Source organism: Furipterus horrens, unplaced genomic scaffold (assembly GCF_987537825.1).
Source record: "Furipterus horrens unplaced genomic scaffold, mFurHor1.1.pri manual_scaffold_15, whole genome shotgun sequence".
NCBI lineage: Eukaryota > Metazoa > Chordata > Mammalia > Chiroptera > Furipteridae > Furipterus > Furipterus horrens.
The window spans coordinates 1,044,504-1,061,218 of NW_028327185.1; the positions used below are offsets into that span (position 1 = coordinate 1,044,504).

The 16,715-nt window shown below is 64.2% G+C and overlaps 3 protein-coding genes across 3 annotated transcripts in view; 2 read left to right on the forward strand and 1 right to left on the reverse strand.

Moving 5' to 3' along the window:
• PKP1 (plakophilin 1) overlaps positions 1-16,715 on the reverse strand; it is a 288,438-nt gene that overhangs the window by 85,043 nt on the left and 186,680 nt on the right. The gene's annotated exons all lie outside the window — the stretch shown is intronic.
• ASCL5 (achaete-scute family bHLH transcription factor 5) lies at positions 6,555-7,785 on the forward strand. The gene has a single exon (XM_090263156.1). The coding sequence runs from the start codon at positions 6,586-6,588 to the stop codon at positions 7,093-7,095; it is 510 nt and encodes a 169-aa protein (XP_090119282.1). The 5' UTR covers positions 6,555-6,585; the 3' UTR covers positions 7,096-7,785.
• The window catches only part of CACNA1S (calcium voltage-gated channel subunit alpha1 S), a 38,627-nt gene continuing 30,410 nt past the window's right edge, over positions 8,499-16,715 (forward strand). The window contains exons 1-5 of the mRNA XM_090263155.1: positions 8,499-8,735; positions 10,060-10,165; positions 14,461-14,600; positions 16,113-16,255; positions 16,416-16,568. Coding sequence (XP_090119281.1) covers positions 8,584-8,735; positions 10,060-10,165; positions 14,461-14,600; positions 16,113-16,255; positions 16,416-16,568 — 694 coding nt within the window. The 5' untranslated portion in view covers positions 8,499-8,583. The remainder of the gene's footprint in view (positions 8,736-10,059; positions 10,166-14,460; positions 14,601-16,112; positions 16,256-16,415; positions 16,569-16,715) is intronic.

Here is a 16,715-nt window from a genome sequence, read left to right on the forward strand (position 1 = left end):
TCTACCGCCACGGGCATGGTGCACTCAGCTCTGCGGCCATGCTCTGGAAGCTTCCGTCCACGGCGACGCTCTCACCTCTAGAGGCAGCTCAGCTCTGCCTACAGGGGACACCGCTAGCCTCTGCGGGCCCATGGCTGCCAGCCCACCCCCTGCGCGGGTCCACGAACCCGCTTCCTGAGGCTCACCCTGCAGGTCCCTGGGCAGCCTTCCTGTGCGCCCTGTCCCCTGCAGACCCTGGCCTCCCTGCAAGGAAACCAAGGGGGGGTGAGCTCAGCCTCTCCAGGAGCTGAGCGCTATGCCACCTGCAAACGTGTCTTCGTGCAGGTCCTGACCTTCTGCGCTACGGTCTTGGGGGTAGTGGGCCCCTCCTGTTCCGAGTCAGCCCACCTGGCCCTCCTGGGCCTCCGTCGCTGCTTCAACGTCCCTTGTCCCCTGTCCTCAGCCTGTGAACGAGCTCAAGCCTCCTACCTACAAGGGCCTCCTGTGGGCTCCACAGGAGCCTCCCACCTGCCTCTGTGCCCCACCCCCAACCACCTCAGTCCTCCGTCCCAAGCACCCTGCAGCAAGGTCGGGCGGGGAGTCCCAGCTCTCGCTTCTGCCCCTCAACCGCAGTGGGCGCTGTGGCCTCCCTTCGTGCTAGAACCTCTCTCCCCAGCCCAGACTGACCCCTGAGCCCCAGGCCTGTCCACCCGGCTCTCGGGCGGACTCCATCCCCCACCCTGATGCCACAGTGCCACAGAGCCTGTCAAAATAAGTGTCCAGGCCTCAGCTCATCTGTGAAAAAGTCCCAGCAGCTGCCCCCCCCCCACGGGTGGCTGAGGCATCTGTCCCCTCCCGTGCCCTCCACCCTATCACCGCAGTCCCCACCCATGTGCTTGCCATTCTCAGGGGCCACCAGAGGTCATGTCACCTGCGTCCTACAGAGCCACCCAGGGCTCGCATCCCCTGAGGCTTGAGGTCTTTGCTGAGGCCTTGAGACTGCGACCTGCCTGTCCCCTGGCCTGTGGCGCCCGAACCACTTGGCAGCAGTGATGGGGGAGCCCACGCAAGCCTATGGGTGGGCAATGGGAGGCGGGTGGCCCCCCACCAACACCCCACAGCTGAGGAGGGAGCAGGGCCCGCAGAAGGGGCTGAAGGGCTGGAGGGCAGATGGCTGCACTCAGGCAGCCCCCAGGGGTCCCAGGAGCCAGCAGGGTGGGTGGACAGTGCAGCCCGAAGGCCGAGGGGGACCTGGCGCCTCAGGCCCTCAGCCCTGCGGCCACGCAGTCAGCCCCCAGCCCGGTCCCTTGTGTCCGAGGACCCCAGGGCTCAGGGCCTCACCTGTAGCAAGTGCTCATCAGAGGAGGGTGACCATAGTGGGGAGCCAGGTCCCAAACCTCCCTGTTTAGTAAAGTGCGTGGCCCAGTCAAGACCTGTGTTCCCCAGAGCCTGGGTGCAGAGGCGACTGCCACCACGGCTGGGCCGCCGCAGCCCCTGCAGCCTGCCCCACCTCTGCCTCGTTGCTGGGAAGGGAGGCCTGCCTCATGCCCCAGGCGGTGGTCGGGAACAGAGAGGACGTGTCCCGAGCACTGAGGACAAGCCTCCACGTGAGGATGCACCCTCAGTGTGGCTGCAGCTGCTGTCCCCCTTGCCGGCCACAGCACGACCCCTCGGTCCAGGCTCTGAGGGGTCACAGGGACCTCCTTCTCTGGCCAGAAAACCCAGACCTGCCACTAACCAGCCGTGGGGAAGCTCCGCTCGGGACCTCCTGGGGTGATGATGTGGTGGCTCCCAGGCGGGGAGCTGAGCGGGAGCCAAGGCTGCGGGCAGGCTGGCCCTGCAGACGCGGGGCTCCTCCGAGCAGGGCGGGCGTGGCGGGTAGGGCCCCAGCTGCGACACAGGAGCCCTGGTCCCCGCCCCGGAGCGGCAGGTCTTCTCAGAAACAGCGAGGGCGTTGAACCTCGAACCAGCCCGCACTTTCCCGACGTGCGGGTCCCACACAGGCATTTCCAGTGGCACCCATGCGGGCGCTGTCATTCTGGTGGTTATGTGACCGGTTAGTGAGTATCGGGAAGAAACAGTAGTTAGCACGTCCGCTTCAGGACTCTGGACACGAACGTGAAGGACGAGTGAGGGGGCGAGTGTAGGTAAATATCAGCACGACAGTGAGCACCTTGGGCTGGGACGGGAACCTGGGAAGGACCTGCTGCCATTGTGCTGGTTCAGGTCCCTGCAGAGATGACATCTGTCAGCTGACTCCACCTCAGGCTCCCCATGGGTCTTGGGGGGTGAAAAGTGCTCAGCGGGAGTCTTTGCTCTGCCAGTGCCATGGGGCCAAGGGCCTTGGCCGGCACCAAGGGGACCCACACACCTCAGCCTCCTGTGTCCGGTCCTGCACAGGGATGCCCAGGCCTCACCTGAGACGTGTGCTCCCCTGACCACAGGGTCCCCCCCAGGGCACCCTGGCTTCCTGCCCTGCACACTCATGGGCGTCTCCTCAGCCCCAAGGCACAGACTCCACTGCAGGCGGCTGCTCCACCCTGGTTGCATCCCAGGGGGCACAGCATCTCCACCTGCCCCCCCAGGGGCTCCGGTGACCAATCACAGGCAGCCAGGAGTGGCCTCTCTCCTCCTCTGGCGGGTCCCCCTCCGCCCTCCACCCTCCCCTTCTGGGTGTGTCGCTGTTTGAAGCTCCTTCAGGTGAAGCATACCTGGCTCCCGGTCCCACAGCAGGAAGCCAGGCAGAGGCTGCGAGGCCCCAGGGCAGGCAGGTGGCACAGAGGTCCCGCTGTCCCCTGCCCGGAGGCCTGGAGGTCGCTGTGCCGGAGGAGCCAACCCAGGAGGTAATTGCGCACAGGGGGTGGCTGGGGGACGTGAGGCCAGGAACATGCTTGCCGGGGGCTTAGTCGCCAACTGCGTTCCTCCCCCAAGGCAGGGACACAGGCCAGTGCCCTCTGGCTCGGGGGGAAGCCATGCACTGGGCCGCCCGGGCACTTCCTGCGGCTCTGCTGCTGGCACACGTTTGGCCCCATGTCTCAGGCCTGATGCACCCAGAGAGAAGGCACGGCTTTCCCGGGGGGCGTCAGCTGGGGACTTCCCTGAAAGGGAGATGAGATGCAGAGGCGGGGGGCCAGGGAGCGCTGAGCTGCGTGTGGCCAGGTCCCAGCCCTGTCACCGAGCAGCTGGGCGGCCACGGGCCCCTGCTGGCCTGCGTCTCTGTCCTGTCCCCTGGTGCAGCAGTAGCATCTGTTGTGGGAGTCACGTGAGCTCAGGCCAGCATCCAGCCCAGAGGAAGGTCGATATGAGCTTTCTTGTCGTTTTTTAAACCCTGTTTTCTGGAACCATGATCTGATTTAAGCGTGTGGAAGCCTCTGAGCCTCAGTGTCCCCATCTGTATCACGGGGACAGGAAGTTCCCTCGGGGGAGTAAGTTGCTACAGCGGCTGTCGTCTCGTTGTAAAGTGAGCCCAGACCAAGCGGGGCCTGGCTGTTTGCACCCAGAGAGCTTGTGTGGGACGGGACAGACCTGGGGGATTCGTGGCCCCAGCGACGGCCACTGAGCGCTGGTCCACGCCAGGCACAGTCATTTGCAGACACGGTCTCCCCGAACTGTGCAGGAACTGCAGGAAGAAAGTGTGGATGCTGTCCCCACCCACGGGACAGAAGACAGGCTTGCTCACGGTCCTGGAGCTGGGCAGGGGCAAACCCAGGGTCCGAAGCCCCAGTGTCCCAGGCATCAGCTAAGTTTCGACAAGATGCAGAGAACACCTATTCCCTCTAAAATGTGGGAGACCACGCGAACGAGAGGCGGATGGGACAAACCAGTGACATACTGTATACACAGGGAGCCGTGGGGAACACAGCCACCAGGAGACGGACCTGGGGTGGGGTCGTGAGAAGCCAGGGCCACCGTCCCAGCTGGTCACAGGGGTAGGTTCTCACGGCCCCAGCTTCCGCCGGTGGAGTGGGACTGAAGCCACCTCCGCATCCGGACGCCCAGCATGTGACTATCACCAGGACCAAGCCACATTAGCTCTCTCCAAGGAGGGGCTATCTCCCAAAGCCCGTGGCAGGGGTTTCCTTCCCACCTACAGGGCCTCTGGATCTGGGATGGCGAGGGGTCCCGGGAAACATGACCTCCTGTGACCCCAAGGGTTTTCTGCACAGAACACCTACGAGAACGGTCCTTCCCGACGAAGAGAGCAACACCTGAACTGGCCCCTCCTCCATCTCAGGTTTACTCATGCTCTGGGCCGTTCAGGGAGACTCGCCCTGGGTAGGGTGACGGTGCCCAGCCAGCCCCAAGGTCTATCCCAGTTTCTCCTGAAGCTCAAGTTTATCATTTATCGGCTGTGTGACCTTGGGAAACTTACTGCACCTCTCTGTGCTTCCGTTTTCCTATCTGTGAAATAAGGGTAATGCTAGAACCTGTCTGGTAGTGAGGATCACATGGCCTAGCATGTGTGTGAGCACACATGCATGTGTGGCATTTAGAAGCGTGCCTGACCAGGAGGAGGGTTGATTTGCAGGTTACCTGCTGTTCTCTGGTCCTGGAAGGCCAACTCCTAACTCTCCATGGCCCCTGAGCCAGCAGGTCTGTTTCTGAAGGCCAGTCTAGCTTTTCCCTCTCTCATGGGCATGCAGGAGCCGGCCAAATGCCCAGCTGTGACTCTCGACTCTGCCTTGAGCAGCTGTGCTACCCTGGGCAAGTGGCTGTACCTCTCTGAGCCTCCGCCCCCTTGTCTGTAAGGTGGGGGCACTGTCCGTGGCTGAGACGCTGAGACTGGAGCCCAGGGTGGGGGTGGGGCACTGTACTACTGCCCCCTTTGCTCTCAGCCAGAGAGGGACAGCTCCGAACTTGTCCCCAAAGCCCAGCCACAGTGGGTCCTGAGAAAAGAAACCCCGAGCCGTGAGGGTGGCATTTTCCTTTAGACTTCCTCCAGGACAGGTGTGTCCATGAGCAGCATCTGGACGCAGATGTCCGTGCCGTGCCCAGGGCCGTGCAGGGGTGGCACCTGCAATCTGGGGTCTTTCCTGGCCACATCCCAGGACCTCAGAGCCTCTGGGAGCTCTTCCCAAGGCTGCCCCTGACTTGGTGACACTACTAGACACTAGTAACTCCATTCCTATTAGGTGCCACCTCAATTTTCCCAAATCCCTGGGGACTCCCACAATCCCCAGGGCAGTTATAACCGGGAGTGAAAAGGTCCACCTGCCGCAGGTCTGGACCTGGAATTCCACCTTCTGCTGCCGCCATCGCTCCCCACGGCCTCACGGTGGCGCTGTTGACCGCCGGTCCTGCCCAGTTCAGAGGCTGGACCACCAGGTTCTGCACGGGGTTTGTGTGGGTCCTTGTGGTCGTGGCTTGGGGGGGGGGGGGGGGGGTCGGGGGGGGGCGTGGGAGCTCCTTGTCAGTTTTCCAAGGGCGCAGCTGATAAGGGTGCAACGGTGATGAGAGCTGGTGGCAGTTACATCCAGCACAGGCCAGTCGTTCCTAAATGTGCAGCTTCCTAGAGTCTGGGAAAGGCCCTGCGTCCTGCTGGCTACAAGCCCACCTCTGGGTCCTCCAGCCAGTGTCTGCGGCGTCTCCGCGGTCGGGCCGGGCTCTGGGCTCAGGCCCCCGGGGCAGACACTTGCAGGCAGTGCTACAGAGGAGCCCCCAGGACAGCTGGTATGAGTGCACGCGGTGCCGGGGCCCAGAGGTGGCTGTCAAAGCCCCAACCACATGTCCTTCAGTAACGAGGGAGACTCCCTGGCCGACTGTGGTTGTCACTGAACTTCCATGGTCTCTGAGCCCTTGGCTAGAAGGCCCTGGAAGGCGTCACGCTAAGACTCATCCCTACCCTCAGAGGAAATGGCGTCATTGGCACATGTCACAGGCCAGGCCCTGGAGGTGTTCGGGTGTATTTTTTCTCTCTCCATTCCGCACACTATTACCCTCACGTGAGAGGTGTTTTATTCTTCCCACCTGCGGCACGGGACTCCGGCTGTGCGAGCGGAAGGGCGACCGCAGGCTGGAGCCCTGCTCTGCGCCTCTGCTCTTCAGCAGGCGCCCGCCCCCGCTTCAAAGCCTATGGTCCCATTTGAGGGCGAGGTGACCCCAGGCCCACAGTGGCGGGCCTTTCCTAACTGATCTGTCTGTCCACTCCTCTTCTTTAGGACGCTTCCCCGGGACGCTCTGCGGAACCGGCTTGGTCCTAAGAGCAGCAGTCAGTTCCTGCCCCCGCTCCCGTCCCCAGGTGGCCTGGGGTCTCCAGCGCTGTGAGGAACCAGGCCCCAGCGCTGCGGCCCCCGCAGGCGGGGCCGTAGGCAAGGCGGGTGCCCATGGTCCGCGGAGGAGAGTGGGGGCCCCGAGTCCTGCGGCTCCCAGATGGACTCGGGGCTGTGCGCTCTGAGCCTCTGCCAGGTGCCACCCTAGTCCGCAGCGATGGCGCCCGTTAGGGGGACGGTGGAAGCCACCCCAGAAAACGAAGAGAAACCCTAACCAGTCCTGGAACCCCAGAGCTGCTGCTGGCGATGTGACTCGTCCCCGTGGTGGGGAGGCACAAACCCCGAGCAGGGCCGATTCGGGGAGGGCCTGGCTCTGGGTGCAGCGCCCCGCGGCACCATGAACGGTCACTTCTGCCGGGCGCTGATGGACCGCGGGCCCGCGGCGCCCCCCGGCGGCATGCAGCTGGGAACCGCGCCCCCTCCCCGGCCGGCGCCCCTGCCCGCAGAGCCCCCGGGCGCCGTGCCCTTCCTGCTGTTCCCAGGCCCTGCCGCCGCCTACGCCGGCCTGTTCCCCTGCGCGCCCGGCCCCGGCGCCCTCGGGGGCTACGACTGCACGTTCGAGCCCGCCTTCATCCACAAGCGCAACGAGCGCGAGCGGCACCGCGTGCGCTGCGTCAACGAGGGCTACGCGCGCCTCCGCGGCCACCTGCCCGGCGCGCTGGCCGAGCGGCGCCTGAGCAAAGTGGAGACGCTGCGCGCCGCCATCCGCTACATCCGGCACTTGCAGGAGCTGCTGCGCGCCGCGCCCGACGGTCCCCTGCCCGAGCGTCCCGGCGACGCCCCGCCGCCCGAGGGCCCCCGCTTTTCCTCCTCACCGGGCTTGGAGTCCGAGGAATCCAGCCAGTGATCGGGGTTCTTAGGAACGCCCCACGGCCGAGAGCGCCGGGACTGCGGGGTCCCGGCGGGGCGGCCATGCCCGGACACTCGGAGCGGCGCACGCTCCCTGTCTGCGACCTCTCCTTCCATGCCCCTCGGCCGGTCTTCTCCTCACCAGCTGGACCGAGGTGCAGGGCAGGGATGCAAAGGGGCCAACACGGACCCAGGAGCCAGGTGGGCTCAGGCCTGGGGGAGCTCCGGTGTTCGCCGCGCCGTCCGATAGGCCGCAGCAGGACTTCCCAGGACAGTCAGCGGGCGGCCTGGCTCCAGTTCAGCTTCAGCCCCGCGCTGGGAAAAGCCGTCGCTCAGCTCCTGGTTGTGCACAGCCAGCCGCGGTGCCAGTCGTCCGGGCCACAGGCGCAGCCCAGGGTCTGCGATTCCCTGGAAGACGAGCCGCGCTTTGCCGGGATGCGCCCTGCTCCACTCGCCACGAGATGGCCTCAAATACCAGCGTCCTCTTCGGGAGCTTGTTTGCAGCTCCGTCCTGCCCCGGCGGTGGCGCTCTTTGGCCTCCACTCCCAGCGTGGCCATTTCTCCGGCCCCCCACCCCCAGGTTGGGTGGTGAAGACTGGGTTTTCCCCCTCAGCTGTCCTCCTCTGCCGGCGGTGGGACCATGTGGGTACAGTGGCACCGTTTGCACCAAGGGATGAAATAAAATATGCGTTGAGCTTGTGGCTTCTGGACCATGGTCCCCTCCTCACGTGCCCCATGTCTCTTTCTCAGGCCCACGCCATCCTGGCTGTGAGATGTGGGGGGTGTTCTCGGCCCCCACTCACAACGAGCTGGGCACATGCCCTCCAGGCTGAGTGCAGTGAGAGTCCCAGAGAGAAAGCACTGGACGCTCGCACACTTGGGGGGAGGAGGCATGAAGCAGACAGTCACCCCAGAGCGGGCAGGTGCCATACCCGAAGCAGGCACATCACAGGCTGCGGGGAGCCTTCCACCCTGCGTGCCGGGGTGCACTTCCCCAATGTGCGTGGGGGTTGGGCTGGGGAGGGGTCCTGGCCTGGTGGTTGCACGTGCTGAGGTGGGAGGGCGCTGTGGACAGTGCTGAGTGGGCCGCCAGCACCTGTCTGGACAGGGTCATGGGTCTTGGGGATGCGGAGCTAACCTTGGCACAAGGGAGCCAGTCTGTAGTCGGGGGTCCCTGTCGAGGGTCTTGCCCAGCCTTGAACCTGCATCCCGTTCCCCTGCCCACCCCAGGCCCCTGTGCCGTCCACCCCACCCCCCACCCTCCCGGGACGTTCTGGGATGGCACTCCCTGGACTGGGAAGGAATGACAGCTGCCTGGCCTGAGGGGCTAATTTTACTCCTGAGCAGGGACAGTAATCCTCCAGCCCCACCCCCGCTGGCCCAGCAGGCAGGCTTGGCCCTGCAGACTGCGGCCAGTCCCCAAACGAGGGCACTGGGGACGCAGGGGGGAGAGGGCTGTGGGGCGCAGAGCAGGAGCGCAGGGAACATGGAGCCGTCCTCCCCCCAGGATGAGGGCCTGAGGAAGAAACAGCCCAAGAAGCCCGCCCCTGAGATCTTGCCCAGGCCCCCCCGGGCCTTGTTCTGCTTGACCCTCGAGAACCCGCTGAGGAAGGCCTGCATCAGCATCGTGGAGTGGAAGTATCCTCTGGGCCTGGGTGCAACGCGGAGAGAGGGGGCCCCGGAGAGGGGACTTGGAGATGGGGTGACTGTCCCAGAGGAGCCTTTGGGAAGGGAAGCCTCAACCAAGGGGGAGGAGGAGGACCGGTGGGGGGCTTCTGAGGCCTAAGTGTGCAGCCAGGTCCTGGTGACCCCCAAGGTGCCCACAGACCACCTGTGGCAGGGCTGGGTGTTCAGGGGCTGGGGCTGGTGTAGCCAAGCCCACATGATTGTGGGGCCCCCCTTAGGGTTTTGAGCAGCAGCCTCATTTTTGTATAGGCGGGGGGAGAATAAAGTGGGGGGGCCCTGACGGGAGGGGGGAGAGCGGGGAGAGGCTGGCGCTGAGGGGACCAGCCAGCTGGCGGTGGGGTGGGGCCACCGCGAGGCGCAGGCCCGTAGCCTGGTGGTCTGAGCTCAGACGCCGCCTGGTTCAGGGGCTGGAAGCCCTCCTGTGTTTGCGCCCACTCTGGGAGGAAGAGCCACAGAGGGGTCGGGGTGACCTGGGGAAGGGAGGGAGGAGGCAGGCGGAGGGGAGGCCGGTGTCCCGGGGCTGTTAGAGAAGACTGGGAATATTGCAAATGTTTCTGGAGGCTTCTGGGAGCAGACGCCCACCAGCTGCTCCCGAGAAGAAGGGATAAGCAGGGAAACCGTGGGCCCAGGTTGGGATGGTTTGGGTCAGAACCAGCTGCTGCGCTCACCCCACCCAGCCTCAGCTGCCACCCTCCCTGGCTCCTTGGGGTCAGGTGGGGGACAGGGGACCTCCTCCATCCTCTGCCCTCCGGACCCCCCCACCAAGGCCTCTGCACCTGCAGCACATGGGGAATGGGGTTCCCACCGAGCCCTCCACCCTCAACTCCACTCAGCCCTGGCCGGGGTCCCCCCAGGAGACTCTGTGCAGGGGCGGGTGTGTCCGGGGCTGTGCTCTGGGGGTGTTGGCTCAGCGGTGTCACCGACTCCTTCCTCAGGCTCTGAGGCTCAGGAGTCACCTCCCATGGGCCCCTTTCCTGGCCCTGCATTGCGGGCCCCTAGCCTACCTCCCATCAGCCCCATGTCCCCCAGGAGGCCCCCAGAACCTCAGAAAGTCAGGGCTCCTGGGTGAGGGCAGGTGGGGCGGACATGCCTCGAGTGGAGCCTCAGACTCTGGCCCTTGAAGCTGATGAGCCTCAGCCAGAACCAATCCTTCAAGGTCTGCTCCCCAGAGAGCCTGGGCCTCGCCCCACCTGCAGGAGAGCGGGGCCCACCTGCAGGTGACCCTTCACCCTGCACACACGCCTCACGTGAGGGCTCTCCTTAACCCCGGCACCAGGCCCTTCGAGACCATCATTCTGCTGACCATCTTCGCCAACTGCGTAGCCTTGGCCGTGTACCTGCCCATGCCGGAGGATGACAACAACTCCCTGAACCTCGGCCTGGTAAGGGGGCCCCCTTCCCTGTCCCCAGTCTGTGCCAGGCTGGGAAGCCCCTTGGTGGGGACGCTGCCACTCTCCCCTCCAAGGACGCAAACGCCCCCAAACCGCTGGCAGGGCTGGTCAGCGGCGCCACCGCTCTTCTGGGTTCTGTAACGCCGCCGGCTCACCACCTGCCGCCCGCCCCAGAGCGTCACTGCGCCCGGGCGCCGTCCTGGGCAAGCTCCTGGGGTCCCCGGCACAGCCCCATGTGGCAGATGCAGAAACCAAGGCTCAGGGGGCTGACGGGGGATAAGCAGGATCCAGGAGCCCGGTCCCCCTGATCTCGCCTTCCGGGAGGCTCCGTGGAGGAACGCAGGTGGGAGGCATTTTTAGAGTCTGTAGCCCTTTCTCCCTGACCTGCGCCCATGACCTGTGGTGGACCCCGAACAGGCGGCGCTGGAAGGACCGTCCCAGATCGGGGCCCCGTCTCCGCCCACCTCTCTCTGTTTTATGGGGGAGGAAACGGAGGCTTAAGTTCCGGCTCGCGCTCACGCAAAGCTAGGAAAAGTACTTCCCGTGACAGAGTCCTCATCAGAGGCCAGGTTCAGGGTCACACGTTTCACTTCATGGTCTGTTTGAGTCCCCATGGCTACCCCTGTGAGGGAGCAATATTATAAGATGAGGAAGCTGAGGCTCAGAGTGGGGGTGCTGGGCCAAGGGCCACCCCATGTGCACTTCTCGGGGACCTCACACTCAGGCCTGTGTCTTTCAGCCCTGCCCCATGGCCGCTGTTGCCATCGTAATGACAGCGTGAGGACTTCTAGGGGGTCCCTGGACACTGTGGTCCTGAGGGGATGGGGACAAGGGACATGCATCTTAGCAGGCTTGTCCCAGCAGCTACCTGCGGGGGTGGGGCTGAGAGAAAGGTGTACCATGGCTCTCCTCCCATGGTTCCCAGGGACCTGGTCCTGAGCGTGGCGCTTCTGCATGTGCTGGGCTCTATGCGGGGACTCTGGGCACCCATGGGACTCTGAGCACCCATGGGCAGGCCACACAGCCGTGCGGCAGGGATGTGTGTCTCAGAGCCCCTGGCTTTCCCAGCAGGCTCTTCTCTGGTCCCGAGTCTGAGAGGGGCCTGGGCCCACACCCCACCCCCACCCACCCTTCAGGGTTGCAGATTTGGGGGCCTGGGTTCCATTGCAGCTCCCTAAGAAGTGGGCTCCTTTGGAAAGAGTCTGCCCTCCAGGAGGAGAGCAAATCACACCAGGGTGGGTCCGCTCTTCTCCAATGACGGCCCTAAATGTTTCCAAGGGTCCCGTGCACATAGCCTTAGCCATGGGCTGGAGTCCCCAGCCTGGGCTCGGGCCTGGAGCTCTGAGGACAGGGCGACAGGCTCCCTAGGAGAGAAAACCTGACAGGGACCTTTCCAAGGCGATGACATCACCACAAATGTCAGAGCTGGGCAGGCTATTTGCAGTCAGCCCAGAGAGGGCAGGCATCACGCCAATCACACACAGCTCTCGCTGAGGGCTGAAGAGAACCCAGGACGGAGGGCAGGAGGGAGCAGGTGCTACTGGAATCCAGGGGGGTAGACCTGGGGGGCTGCAGACACTGTGAGATGCACAGAACCGCCTTCCGCCCACAAGGAGCCACCCGGCCTGAAACATGAGCAGGACCGTGGTTGAGACACCCTGTAAGTTAGTCACGAAATAACCCGTGGCCGGACCTGCCACCAAATTCTCCGCTCTGACATCCCAGGGTCGTGGTACCTTCCTTTTGCCCGATTTCCAAACTTTGGAGGATTTCTAGTAACAGTGTCATGTAGACCTTGCTGCTGCCCGTGGGGGTGGGCCAGCCCCCCAACCTGGTTTCACAGGGGCACCCGCCACTCAGGCGTCCGCAGGCAGGGCCGGGCCCCTGGGACATTCCTGGGGTTCAGGTTGCTGAACAGTCCCTGGGAGGCTGCGGCCTGAGCCTCTGGCATCCAGAGGGCTGTCTTTTTATAGGTCAGGAATGTGCCCGGGACGGCCGCGGCCAGTGGCCCCCGTGCCTGCCTCGGAGGGGCTGCAGCTCCGGCCTAGGACCTGCAGGGCTCAGCGGGGAGCCCGGGCCACCCTACAGGGGCCTGGAGAAGTGACCTGAGGCCCCACCTGGGAACTGCCCGCGCCCCTGCAGGCACCCAGCACCCATCTGGGCCCTAGCACCCCCACCCCTCACCCACAGCCCGCACTCACCCCTGAGCACTTGACCCAACTGTGCCATCTTGGGGAGCCACAGGGAAGCGTGGGGTTTCAGACCAGACCAGGCTGCCTGGAGCTGGCCCTTGCTAGCAGCTCTCTACCTCTGTGAGCCTCGGCCTCCTCATCTGCGCACAAGGGCCACAGTAGCTACTCTTCCGGAAAGTTCTGTCAATGAGTGCCCGACCTCGGATCCCGCCTGGCACTCAGGGGGGCTCAGTAAATCTTCGTCTCTTTCCTTTTCTGCATTCCCAGCCCTCCCAGCCCATAGCTGGGGTCCCAGAGCCTGGCCTAGGGGTAGGAGGGCAGGGAAGACGGACTCAGACTGGCTCAGACCAGCTCTAAACAGCTCTGACCCCTCTGATGGCGACTCTCAGGGCAGAAGGAAGCGCTGTTTGGGGGATGCTGGAGAGGCAACCAGGTCTTCCCAGGGTGCCTGCCCCCCCACCCCCAAACCTCTGGAACAGATGACCCTGGGAGACACTGAGCCCAGGCTGAGGGGACCATGGGTGACCCAGTGGGACCCTGTGCCCTAACACAGGGCAGGGCCGAGGTGTGCTCCATCTGCTGTGCGCACACAGGGTCCCTGTGGCACTGGGTTTGATCCGGGTGCTCCGTGTCGCGCTGGGGGTCGATGGGGGAGCTGGGCTGTGCAGCTAACGGATGAGGACCTGAGCGACCCTCTCTGTGGCCAATGGGTCTGGACAGGCTCACTCTGGGTGGTGGCAGGACAGGCAACGGCCAGACAGGCAGCGGCAGGTGCGGGCTGTCCCTCCTGCACAGGGCTGGCTGTTGCCTGGGCGTGCTGCTGCTATTTTGGGCCCTGTCATCCCTCCTCACAGCCCCCTCGCCTGTCTGGCCCCTGAGGCAGCAGCAAACTTGAAAGTGTAAAGTCTGATGTGACATCGCCTGCTCCCTGCCCTTCTCACGGGGCCGGCCCTGGGGAAGCCTGCCCTGCACAGCAATGGGACCCGCCCATGCCCAGAAGACCCTCCAGGGCTGCCCCCCTCCCAGTGGGGATGGTGCCCAGACCGCCTTCGGCAGCTTTTTCTGGGGAGCAGGGTAGCCCATGGCTCCCCCAAGGGCTAAGTGAAGTGTGGCCCCTGTCCCCAGGCCCTTCGGAAGGGCGGGGAGGTTTGGCACTTGGATCACACACAGTAGTTCTGTGAAATACGGAGAATGTGCTGGAATCACAAACCCAGAGAAGGGCCCGGTTAAGGACCACAGGCTCCGTCCCTGTGCCTCACTAGCCCCCTTTCAGGAAAACTCTCTGAATAGCAAGTCGGGAGGATTCTGGGACCAGGGACAGGGTACAGAGTCATTGGGAGACCTTGCCCCTCGCCTCCTGTGCCCACCCCCTTTGGAGGAGGAAATGAGTTTTCTTCCAAATCATGGCTGTGTGACCCATCCTGTATTAAAGAGCTGAGTTCACAGTGCGCGGGCGGAGGGCCTGGGGCAGTGTCCGGGTGGGCGTGGACAGTGGGCACAGACTCCTGTGCACCGCAGGGGACCTCCTTTCTCAGTTAGAAATCGCTCCCTGGGGAGTTTGCGGAAAAGGGAACTGAGGGAAGCAGGACCCTGGCCAGCCAGGGAGGACCTGAGAGCGCAGGGATGCCCCACCTGCTGCTGCGGTGCTCAGGGCGGGGGCAGAAGGGGGAGGCCCCGACCCAGACCGCCTGGGGCCACCACTCCAGGGCTGCCCAGACCACTCCCTCACTCATGCCCCTCCAGACCCCGGAGGAAGAGCAATGGCAGAGTGGACAGTCCCCGCACTGCACAGAGCTTATCTCTCTGTGGACGTGAGAGAGGCTGAGCGAGATAAAAGCGTGTCTGGGATTTTCAGCGAGGGGTAAACGCAGACACAGGAAAGGGGGGCTAAGGGTCAGCGGAGGCGCAGACAGAGCTCGGTGGCCAGCAGTGGCCTCAGTGGGGCTGACTTCTGAGTTGAGACCTGCAGGGGTGTGTGCCCGTGAGGCGGGGCTAGAGGATTCCAGGCTGAGGACCAGGGAGCCTGGGAGAGGAACCAGGGCGCGCTCCGGGGCGCAGAGCGGGGGTGTGACTGTGACCGCCCTGCTCCCGCAGGAGAAGCTGGAGTATTTCTTCCTCATCGTGTTCTCTGTGGAAATCTCCATGAAGATCATCGCCTACGGCTTCCTCTTCCACCAGGACGCCTACCTGCGCAGCGGCTGGAACGCGCTTGATTTCATCATTGTCTTCCTGGGGTGAGGTCAAGGGCAGGCGTTCCAAGGGGCCCTCTTGGGACCCCGCACCTGCCACCAGCACTGCCAGCATCCCAGGGCAAGAGAGAAGCCCGCGCTGTGCCAGGGGGGTGGGGTAGTGGCCTCCGTGGGGGGCCCGAGAGGACACCCTGCCTGGCAGGTCACATCCCCCCGGCAAGGATGCCCATTTCTCAACCTCCACCATCTAGTCATTTCCCCGTGGACCGCGCTGAGGGTCTGCTGTTTGGGGTCCCCCAAACGGGTATTTAGTTACCTGTGTTATCTGCTCGGCAGCCATCACAAAGGACCACAGGCCAGTGGCTTAAACAGCAGGAATTTATTTCTCATCATTCTGGGTCTGGACGGTCGAGGTCAAGGTCCCAGCAGAATTGGCTTCTCCTGAGGCCTCTGTCCTTGGATTGCCAGGGCCACCTTCTCTCTGTGTCCTTGAGGATCTGTGCCCCGTGCACACGCCCCCCGGGCGTCTCTCTGCGGGTCCAAATTCCCTCTTCTTCTAAGGACACTGGTCAGCTGGGACTAGGGCCCTGCCCAGCAGCCTCCATCACCTGTTTAAAGGCCCCGTCTCCAAATACAGTTACATTCTGAGGTCCTGGGGGCTAGGGCTTCAACCTGTGCTTTCGGGGGACACAGGTCAGCCCCTAAAATAACTTTGCAGAACCACCAAATCCTTATAGCGGCGGCATTCAGCCAGTGGTCCCTCTGTACCTTGCTGTAACGTCTCATGGGACTCTCCCAACGCCCTCTTACTCTCCCCACTCGAGGAGACTGAGGCTCTGAGGAGTCCAGCAACTTGCCCCAGGTCACAGGCCTCCCAGGGCAGTGCTGGGGCCCAGACCCAGGCCGTCGCGGCCCCAGGGCAGCAGCCTCCCCACTGTGCGGTCCTTCGTTGACTATTTGCTGATTTCCCAAGGCCGGCACAGGCCCTTTGGGGGAGCAGAGGGCCGTGGGGAGCCAGCCTCTGTCTGGAGCCCAAGACACGTGCATCCAGAATGACAGTGTCAGAAGCAGCCCGCACTGAGCATGGCTGTTTTGCACACAGTGGGTCCCCAGGTTCAGCCTTCAAAAGTGGGAGTTCGTAAGGACCTGTCTGAGATGGACTTGGAGAGATCACGGAAGTTTGAGCCCGTAAGGGTGGGGGTGGCCGGGAAGGGAGTGCAGCTCTGTGCTTCTCCCTGGTCCCCGCGGACGAGGGGATGCTGGCGACCAACCGGAGCCCTCTGTGGGGTTACGGAGCCACTGGGCTGGGGACTCTAGCCATAGGTGACACGTGTGTGTGTCAATCCTCCAGTGCCCCGAGGTGACGTCCTCTTTGCACGGAGTCTGACCTTGGCCTCAGGACCTTTGGTGATAAGGACCTCAAGCAGGTGCTCCCAAAGGAGAGCTGGCCATGGGGGAACCACGGCCTTTCCGCGGGTCCCGGGAGCACAGAGGGGACATGGGTCCCTGGGACAGGGCTCACCTGACAGCTGCGCCCTCCCCCCCACCCCCACTCAGTGTCTTCACGGTGATTCTGGAGCAGGTGAACGTCATCCAGAGCAACACAGCGCCACTGAGCAGCAAAGGCGCCGGCCTGGACGTCAAGGCTCTGAGGGCCTTCCGCGTGCTCAGGCCCCTCCGGCTGGTGTCGGGCGTGCCCAGTGGGTGGCAGGGTCTCCGCGGCCCCCCTCTCCCCCCGCCTCTGCCCTTGCCCAGTTCCGGGCCCTCCTCCTACCCTGGTGTCCCAGAGGCTGCCCGGGGCGCAGGGAGTGGGAGGGGCCCGGGCACCGACGCCCTGTCTCCGGCCCGCCCCCGCTACAGGCCTGCAGGTGGTCCTCAACTCCATCTTCAAGGCCATGCTGCCCCTGTTCCACATCGCCCTGCTGGTGCTCTTCATGGTCATCATCTACGCCATCATCGGGCTGGAGCTCTTCAAGGGCAAGATGCACAAGACGTGCTTCTTCATCGGCACCGGTGAGTCCCGGGGGCCACCGGCGGCGGGGTGGCCCCGGACGACTCAAGGGGAGACGCCACCGGCTGGGTCGCTGGCCCCCACACTGTTGGCCTTGGAGAAGGGTCTCCCCTGGGCCGGGGACCAGAGCAAAGACAGCCCTGCCGTGG